The 10,413-nt window shown below is 36.6% G+C and overlaps 1 protein-coding gene across 1 annotated transcript in view; it reads left to right on the forward strand.

The window, feature by feature from the left end:
• LOC115215066 (putative ankyrin repeat protein RF_0381) overlaps positions 1–10,413 on the forward strand; it is a 70,558-nt gene that overhangs the window by 39,127 nt on the left and 21,018 nt on the right. Inside the window, exons 6-8 of the mRNA XM_036505445.1 lie at positions 874–910; positions 3,283–3,492; positions 6,768–6,943. Coding sequence (XP_036361338.1) covers positions 874–910; positions 3,283–3,492; positions 6,768–6,943 — 423 coding nt within the window. The remainder of the gene's footprint in view (positions 1–873; positions 911–3,282; positions 3,493–6,767; positions 6,944–10,413) is intronic.

The raw sequence follows: 10,413 nt of genomic DNA on the forward strand, positions 1-10,413 counted from the left end.
GTTTGTATCTTTTTCATTCAGTCATTCATGTCATAATCCCACCATGGGGTTGTTCTCCTTCTGTCTTTCACACTGAAATAACACTAGAATCAACTTCATTAATTAATCATCACCATAACTGTTGTTGTTGTTGCCTGACTAAATTCCTTACTTCATCTCATTCTTCATTACCTCAACATTACAGGTTCAAATCCTTTCTCATCCTTTCATCACATGTAAAACTGCTTTCGCTCTTCCTCTCTGTCTGTCTCTCTCTCTTTCTCTCTCTCTTGTAATTCCCTCTATCTTTTGACCCTGGGCTAAATAAAGAAACATCCTGTTACAGTATTTACATTTGTTTCTTTATGTTCCATGTTCAAATCCTGTCAGAGTATTTACCAGTCTGGGGTCAATATAAACTGTACCAGTAATATCCAGTAATAAACCAGTAATATCTAATAATAAACTATACTCTCTTTTTTTCCTGTTCTTGTGTTGGACAAAATACTTTGTGGTATTCACTTCCGACTCTTTATGTTTTGAGTTCAAATCCTGCCAAGGTTAGCTTGTCTTTCCATCTTTGCAAATTTGATAAAATACAATACCAGTCAATGCAGTGGGTCCATGGCCCTTCTTTCCCTCCTAAATTTCATGTTTATATAACACTTGTTCTATGTACCATATATACATTTCTTTGTTGATGCAGGTGTATATATCACTGTTCTACTGTGTAGGGTGTGTACTGGCTAAATATTTGGGGGGCGGTGAGTGTAATAATTGCTGTAATTAAGTTACGGTGACCCAATTTTCTAATTACCTAATAATTATCAATTATCTAATCTCTCTGATTTTTGTATTTTTCATATTTTCCTCTCCTCTTTCCTTAACTTTCAGGCAATGCTATGATGTGGTGACATTAATGCTGTCCCAGGTTAGTTATATAATACATATAATATATACACAATCTCTACTATTTTATTTATCTGTTTAATATTAATATAATCAAGGGAAGTGTAGGACAAAAGCTTCCAAAGACAAAAACCCCTCGGACAAAAGCCCCACGGTTCTCAGACATCCATTTTTTCTGACAAAAACATAGTGCTTATAAACAAATGACCAATAATTTGGGAATAAACAAATTTGACATTAATTGCACTGTGATTTCCTAATCGCTCACTTATAGTCAGGCTATATTCTATGCTCTTTGCGTCCAGTAATGGTCAACACACTGGTATGCAGTGTTCTTTATTATTGGAGAGGGAGAAAAAAGCTTTTTTTGTAAGATATATTTCTTTATTACCCACAAGGGGCTAAACATAGAGGGGACAGACGAACGGATTAAGTCGATTACATCGACCCCAGTGTGTAACTGGTACGTAATTTATCAACTCCGAAAGGATGAAAAGCAAAGTCGATCCCGGCGGATTTTGAACTGAGAACGTAACGGCAGACGAAATACCTATTTCTTTATTACCCACAAGGGGCTAAACATAGAGGGGACAGACGAACGGATTAAGTCGATTACATCGACCCCAGTGCGTAACTGGTACGTAATTTATTGACTCCGAAAGGATGAAAGGTAAAGTCGATCTCGGCGGAATTTGAACTCACAACTTAACGGCAAACGAAATGCGGCTACGCATTTCGCCCGGCGTGCTAACGTTTCTGCCAGCTCGACGCCTTTTTTTGTAAGATAACACGTTTTCACATTCCGTTCGATTCTCTTCATCATACACACACACACACACACACACACACACACACACACACACACACACACAGGTGTGTGTATGTGTTTATGTGTATGCCTGTCGTGTAATATTCGATTGCTTCGTGTAGGTTTTATGTTTCTACACATTTCTTGAAGTGTGTTCTGTTATTGTGGCTGTGTGGTAAGTAGCTTGCTTACGAACCACATGGTTCCGGGTTCAGTCCCACTGCGTGGCACCTTGGGCAAGTGTCTTCTGCTATAGCCTCGGGCCGACCAAAGCCTTGTGAGTGGATTTGGTAGACGGACACTGAAAGAAGCCCGTCGTATATATGTATATATATATATATATATATATATAATATATATATATATATTATATATATAATATATATATATGAGTGTGTGTGTGTGGTGTGTGTGTGTGTGTGTGTGTGTATGTTTGTGTGTCTGTGTTTGTCCCCCCAACATCGCTTGACAACTGATGCTGGTGTGTTTACGTCCCCCATAACTTAGCGGTTCGGCAAAAGAGACCGATAGAATAAGTCAGTAGTGTTCAACCTGGGTTCTGCGGAACCTTAGGGTTCCGCCAGTGCAGTGCAGGGGTTCCGCAAGAAGTTACCAAAACTACTAAAATCGGCAATAATTTTTAATTCTCCTGTTCAGATATGTGTGCATAAGACTATTAAATTATTGCACAGGGGTTCCTCGAGCCAGTGGAATGTTTCCTTGGGGTTCCGCTCCAGCAAAAGGGTTGAAAAGCACTGGAATAAGTACTAGGCTTAAAAATAATAAGTCCTGGGGTCGATTTGTTCGACTAAAGGCGGTGCTCCAGCATGGTCACGGTCAAATGACTAAAAACAAATAACAGAATAAAATAAAAGAATACTTATTTATTTCCCATTGAATAAATTTCGTTTACTTAAAAATTGGAATTTTTGGAAAATAATTTTACCTTTGTTTTTTTTACAACAGCAGTGTCTGTCTTTGTTTACGTGAAATTATATACTCTCTTTTACTCTTTTACTTGTTTCAGTCATTTGACTGCGGCCATGCTGGAGCACTGCCTTTTAGTCGAGCAAATCGACCCAGGGACTTATTCTTTGTAAGCCCAGTACTTATTCTATCGGTTCTTTTGCCGAACCGCTAAGTTATGGGGACGCAAACACACCAGCAACCGTTGTCAAGCGATGTTGGGGGGACAAACAGACACACAAACACACACACACACACACATACATATATATACATATACATATATACGACGGGCTTCTTTCAGTTTCCGTCTACCAAATCCAGTCACAAGGCTTTGGTCGGCCCGAGGCTATAGTAGAAGACACTTGCCCAAAGTGCCACGCAGTGGGACTGAACCCGGAACCATGTGGTTCGTAAGCAAGCTATTTACCATACGACGGGCTTCTTTCAGTTTCCGCCTACCAAATCCACTCACAAGGCTTTGTTCAGCCCGAGGCTATAGTAGAAGACACTAGTAGAAGACTGAACCCTGAACCATGTGGTTCGTAAGCAAGCTACTTACCACACAGCCACTCCTACGCCTATGTAAATTTTCAATTTCTCTTTTTACCACGTCACAGGATTCAGTCGAACTGGAAATCAAGAACCGTGCTAACAGAACACCATTTCTTCAAGCTGTCTCTCAAAGCAATCTCGGAATGATGCATAAGATGATAGCTCGGGGTGCAAATATAAATGCTGTTGATGGTGAAGGCAACAGTTGTTTGCACTTCGCTGTGAACAAAGACGCGTTTCATTCCGAGAGTGCACCCAGGGAAATTTTAGATGAGGTAAGATTTAAAACTGTAAATATATATATTTGTGTGTTTGCATGCATACATGTATATATATATATATATATATGCATATATAATAGATATACATATATAATATATATACATATAATGTATATATATATATGTATATATATATATACATGCATGTATAATATATATATAATGTACATATATATATATATATACACATACATGTATAATATATATATTAATGTGTATATATATATATATGTACATATATATATACATATATAATAGATATACATATATAATATATATATATATATATATATATATTTAAAAAAAGGAGATGTCGAACACGAGTGGTGATATATAAAAAGGAAATGAAGAAAATGCTGACAATATTGAAGTAATTAAGTATTTAATTAGGTGAAAGTTCTTTTTACCGGTTGCGCATTTGTTATGCTTATCAATTGATAAGCATAACAAATGCGCAACCGGTAAAAAGAACTTTCACCTAATTAAATTACTTAAATTACTTCAATTATTTGTCAGCATTTTCTTCATTTACTTTTTTATATATATATATATATATACATTATATTATATGTGTGTGTATATATATAATATATATATATATATATATATTATATATATATAATATATATATATATATATATATATGATTATATATAATGTATATATATATATAATATATATATATATATATATATACATACATGTATAATATATATATATATATATAATGTGTATGTATATTATATATATATATATATATAATATATATCTATATATATATAATATATATCTATACAAGAAAAAAGCAACAAGAATGGATTAGTTTTTCAGTACAATTGTTTCATACGAAGAACAGCTTTTAAAAGCTGCAAATATTGCAGCAAATACAAGTGTTCCGTCCTCATCAGCCAAAACCATATGAGTTCTCCAACATCCTAGGGGGTGAGGCTACACTCATGAAGTATCAAAATAGTTCGAAATAGTTCAAGCAATTTAGATGTTAGCAGACTTCCAAAGTTCTCTAATGATGCACAGTCTTATAACAGGTTTTAAAAAAGCTTGTTAGCTTCACAGAAAAGGTAAATCCATCCATAATAATGTAGGTGTAATTTCCGGAGATATTAGGAGATATTTCATACTCACAGACGATGAATCTATCCATAATTAATCCATAATAAAGTGGGTATAATTTCCTGATATATGATAAGATACTGGTCACACTTCTGTTCATTTCGCTTAAACCGTGTGAACCTAGAATCAACCTTAAGGACCACAAAAGGAATTTCATGGAAAACCCTTCGGTAAGGCTTATTTGTCCAACTAATTCATTGACCGGCTTAGTAAATCTATCCTTGATACTGTTCTACCCCAAATAACCTAGTTTCTTCCCTTAAGTCTATGGCTAAATACCGATGAGGTATTAAAATGGTTTAACTCCCTAACCAATACTAATAATCTGGCCTTTATTCAGTTCGACATAAATAATTATTACTCTAGTATTTCCCCTATTTTGCTAAATAAATCACTTATATTTGCTATGAATCGCTCCCTCATATCTAGAGAGGAAATCGACATTGTGCTATTAGCTAGAAAAACATTTATAGAATTTGAAGGAAAGTTATGGACTAGAGCAGACAATGAAAATCAAACAATGAAAACAAAATACGATAAAGGCATATAATTTCAGTTTTAAGAATATTCACCTTAGAAATACTGTGACTTCAAAATAACAATACACAGACACCTCAAATGTAACTAGTGGAGGCACATGACCGGCTCCGGCAGAAGGTGATGCTGAACTTCTGCTAACTCTTTCACCACAACTTTCTTTCACTCTTTCCTCCTGCATCTTGCAGCTCACTTGAGACTGACCGGCGTCCTGTCCAGGTGGGGAACCTATACGCCAAGGAAACCGAGAAACCGGCCCTTTTGAGCCAGGCATGGCTCAAGAAGGAACAATATATATATATATATTATATATATATATATATATATATATATATATAATAAATATTAGGGAATAAATCCAAATTTACAGGGGAAAATCAGATTTAGGATTGAATCCAATTTTATAGTAAAATATTATATTATTTAAATTAGAGACAAAACCACTATTATGCAAATCAAACAAAGAAAGACTTAAGCCAATACATAAATTAATTTATATAAATTTAGAAATTTAACAATTATAAATAACCACTACGATCGTTTCATGTCTTATTTCAGCACATCTTTGAGACATTCTTCAGGTGGTTTCAAAACCTTCTTGGCGAGTTTTAAACTATGAACTAGTTTAAAACTCGTCAAGAAGGTTTTGAAACCACCTGAAGAATGTCTCAAAGATGTGCTGAAATAAGACATGAAACGATCGTAGTGGTTATTTATAATTGTTAAATTTCTAAATATATATAAATTAATTTATGTATTAGCTTAAGTCTTTCTTTGTTTGATTTGCATAATAGTGGTTTTGTCTCTAATTAATATAATATATATATATATTATATATATATATATATATAATATATATATATATGGTATGGCCACTAGGCCGCCTTTATCTGGTCAATTGTATAGACAGGTTTTTGTTGGTTTGTTCTTCTTATATTTGACTTGATGCTGTGATTATTGTATATTGTTTTTCTATTAAATATATTGTGTTATTTGTGGTCGACAAATAAATATTTACTCATTAAGTATCAATAAAGTTGATGTTAATCAATAAGATTTGTTCTGCTCAATATATCTTTATATATAACACTGAAGTTGTGTGAGAGTCTGTCTACTCCGATTTAGATTCCTAACTACTCCCACATTTTGCGGTGCAGTTTAACCAAAAGCGGGTATCTTATAGTCGTCATTCATATCGAGCCCTTCTGGGTATTAGCGTGCGTCTACGATGAGTCTACGATTTTTAAAAAAATTACCATCATTTTTCCGCATTTTAATGATTTTTGCTCGGGTTATATAAGGGAGGTAACTCTCTAAAAATGCTTATATAGTTATTTCCCTTACAAACCCGAGCAACGTCGGGCGATACTGCTAGTTGACAATATATTTAAAAGATGTCTTAATACTGAAGATAAAATAAAAAAATGGAAATGGGAAATGGACTCAATTAGAGATGATGTAAGAACTCAATATTTTGTACACGGTTTAATTACTGGATAAACAAGCTAAGAGTAGATTTAGCCGAACTGTTCTGTAATTTGAGGCACCTCAAATGCGCATTTGTGTAATATTTTTATCGTTATATATTTCCTTATTTGTAGTGCTGCACGGAGCTGAACCTGAAAAAGGAAGAATGGTACTCTGGCGTAGTGGTTGCTAGATATCTAGCCAACCACGGAGCCGACCTTTACCATAAAAATAACAACAATAACACACCATTGGACCTCATTAAGGACCCAAATTTGAAACAAAAATTGCAAACCTTTTCACCACCACAGTAAGTAATTCCTGGCAATGACAAGATAAACCAGTACATTTTCTGTTTTGTAGATAATCATCGTTATATGTTTGTTTAGTTTTAATTTCACAAATACATTATACTGTTGTCTTTTATTTTTATCAAAGGCCACACAATAAACAATATGCAGTTGTTAGGTAATCCAAGAAAGAACACGATTTCGATTACATGCCCATGATCGGTTCTAGTGACAGATGTACCTCGCTCTCTATTACCCATCTACCTGTCTCAATTCCTTGTTTCAAAGATTTGTGACCAATAGGAAAATGTAGAACTAAATAATGAACTGAATCAATACATTTTGAAATTGTTACTTAGAAATAAGTGGACTTTATCTGTCTACCAACCTAGTTTTCTCGTTCTTCTATGTCCGATTCAGTCATTATTATGAAAGATTTCATAAGAAAAAAATCTAGAAACACACACTAAAAGTGTATGTATGTATGTATATATATATATATATATATATATCTTTTACTTGTTTCAGTCACGTGACTGTGGCCATGCTGGAGCACCGCCTTTAGTCGAGCAAATCGACCCCAGTGTTTCTACAGCTGTATGCCCTTCCTAACTCCAGCCACTCCGAGAGTGTAATGGGTGATTTTACGTGCCACCAGCACGGGTGCCAATTGCGTGACAGAAGTATCCGCCCCGACTTCGATTTCACTTGTCTTGATAGATCTTCTTCTCAAGCGCAACATATTGCCAAAGGCCTCGGTCGTATGTCTTTGTCACGGTGAGGCCCAACGCTTTTTACGTGCCACCGACACAGGTGCCTGTTTCGCGATACCGGCATCGGACACATTACCTCTGTCAGGTCCGACGCTGGATGGGTCCTTTTATGTGCCACCAACAGGGGTAGCAGATGCCTCTGTGATGTCCAACGCTCGAAAGATGTTTTTTTACGTGCCAGTTATGCAACACCGGCATCAGTAACTTTACCTCTGTGAGGCCCAGCGCTCAACAGGTGCTTTCTACGTGAGACTGGCACGGATGCCAGGTATGTGACACTAGCAACAACTAGATTGCGCTCCGTGAGGCCCAATGCTTGAAATATGCTTTTTACGTGCCACCAGCCTGTGCGCTAAGTATGTCACACTGGCATACGATATCCCTTAGCTTCAAGGGTCTTCTCGAGCACAGCATATCTCCAAAGGTCTCAGTCACGGGTCATTGCCTCCGTAAGGTCCAACATTCGAAGATCATGCTTCATCACCTCATTTCATGTCTTCCTGGTCTGCTACCACAACAGCTCCTTTATAGGATCCAGATAGCTCAAGACATCATCAGGAGGAACCACGTCCGGTTTCGGCCCCTACTCCTCTACCGTTTTGACGTGGCGGCCCCACCTTTCGGAGGTATCTTCAGCTCTGGTGTTGAGTGCACGTCTTCTTTCTTCTTCTTTCTGTTCCCTGCCCTCTTCGATGTATCGTCAGCGAGTGTCAGCGGGTGACTGACTTGTCAAATTTTCCCCTTTAAATACCTGCTGCAAGGCTCCAGCAGGTTCCCCCCCCCCCCCACACACACACACAGTTAAAGATCGGCACTTCTTTACACAGATCTCTTCGTCCATATAACAATACCAGCGCAGTTGTCTATCTTGCACACCACATCTGATGTCCCTTATGACCAACTTTTTCTCAAGACGCTTACACTTTGTCGTACATACACACTGACACTGTACATCCAGCGAAGCATATTAGCTTCATTTCTTTCAAGCCTACGCACGTCCTCAATAGTCACAGCCCAAGTTTCACTGCCATGTAGAACAACGGTTCGCACACAGAGACCTTTTGTTGCTAACAGAGGTAGGAGTGCTCTGAACTATTCCCGTGCATTTAAAAACAAAAATTTGTTTCTGGATTGAAAACTGTCAAGAGGAACTAAATGTTACATATTCTTTGACAATCAAGTGTGTTGCCTGCCATAATTAGGATGGCATGAGGAAGTTAGTTATGTCTATTATCCAAGCTAACTAATGTGTAGCAAAGAGCTAAAGCCATTATAATAATGTTATGTTTTTTCTATAATAGAGGCAATTTATAAAAATTTGCAGCAGAACTGTCAGATAAGCACACATGAACTTACTACTGCCAACCTTCAATAGGGAAGACCAGAATCTAATACTGCTATTATTAAAAGTATAACTTGAATTATTTAATATGAATATTAAATACCTAAATCTTTATATATAAAAGTGAAGTTGTGTGAGTGTCTGTCTCCTACGATTTAGATTCCTAACTACTCCCACATTTTGCGGTGCAGTTTAACCAAAAGCGGGTATCTTATAGTCGTCATTCATATCGAGCCCTTCTGGGTATTAGCGCGCGTCTACGATGAGTCTACGATTTAAAACAAAATTTACCATCACTTTCTCCCATTTTTAATGCATTTTTTTGCTATTATATAAGGGAAGTAACTCTCTAAAAATGCTTATATAGTTATTTCCCTTACAAACCCGAGCAACGCCGGGCGATACTGCTAGTAATGAATAAGAATGAATATATCAATACTCACATTATTGAAGTATAAATATAAACTGAAAAAATATACACATATTTCCTTTCTTGAAATACTGTAATTATTATACATGTAGGCACAGGCATGGTTATGTGCTATGAAGTTTGCTTCCCACATGGTCTCAGTTTCAATCCCACCGCATGACTGCATGGCACTTTAGACCTGGGCCTACCAAAGCCTTGTGAGTGGATTCAGTAGAAAGAAACTGAAAGAAAGAAGCCTGTTATATATACATATACATACGCGTATGTGTGCGAGTGTGTGTGTGTATGTATGTGTGCATTACTGCTTCCTTGCCTTAATTTCATGTTATAGTTTTTAATGAGTGTCACTGTCATGCAAGCGGTGTACTTCATTTCCAGTCATGGAGAATATTACCTTACTTGGAGACAGGGTTAGGGTTAGGGTTAGGGTTAGGGTTAGGGTTAGGGTTAGGGTTAGGGTTAAGGTTAGGGTTAGGGTTAGGGTTAGGGTTAGGGTTATGGTTGGCAATATGAAGGGCATCCAGCTTTTGAAAATCCATCTAGAGGAGGGTGTATTGTCCTTGTTTAGTTTGCAGTCGATTTTCCATCGTTGCCCATATTTTGATTCAATATCCTCAGACCAACATGCATCCGTCTTCCATGTGTTGGTGAGTCCTGATTTAAGGGAGCTACAATGCATGACTTCAGGTGCACATCAGGTGCCGTAGCAGGATAAATTCAATAAGCAAGTTCATTTTCCCACTTAGCCTTATCAGAGGCTAAACAGTGTGCACGTACCTCAGAAGAAACTTAACAAGACTGGGTTTGATGCGTAGAACATTTTTAGAGGAAATCTTTTGAAGCGGACAAGTTGCCAGAAAATCGTCGTAGATCAATGATTCCTTCCGAAGTACTAATTAAAATTATATCAGGTGTGGCAAATTCAGTAGCTTTCTATCATCATCA

Source organism: Octopus sinensis, linkage group LG8 (assembly GCF_006345805.1).
Source record: "Octopus sinensis linkage group LG8, ASM634580v1, whole genome shotgun sequence".
Classification (NCBI taxonomy): Eukaryota; Metazoa; Mollusca; class Cephalopoda; order Octopoda; family Octopodidae; genus Octopus; species Octopus sinensis.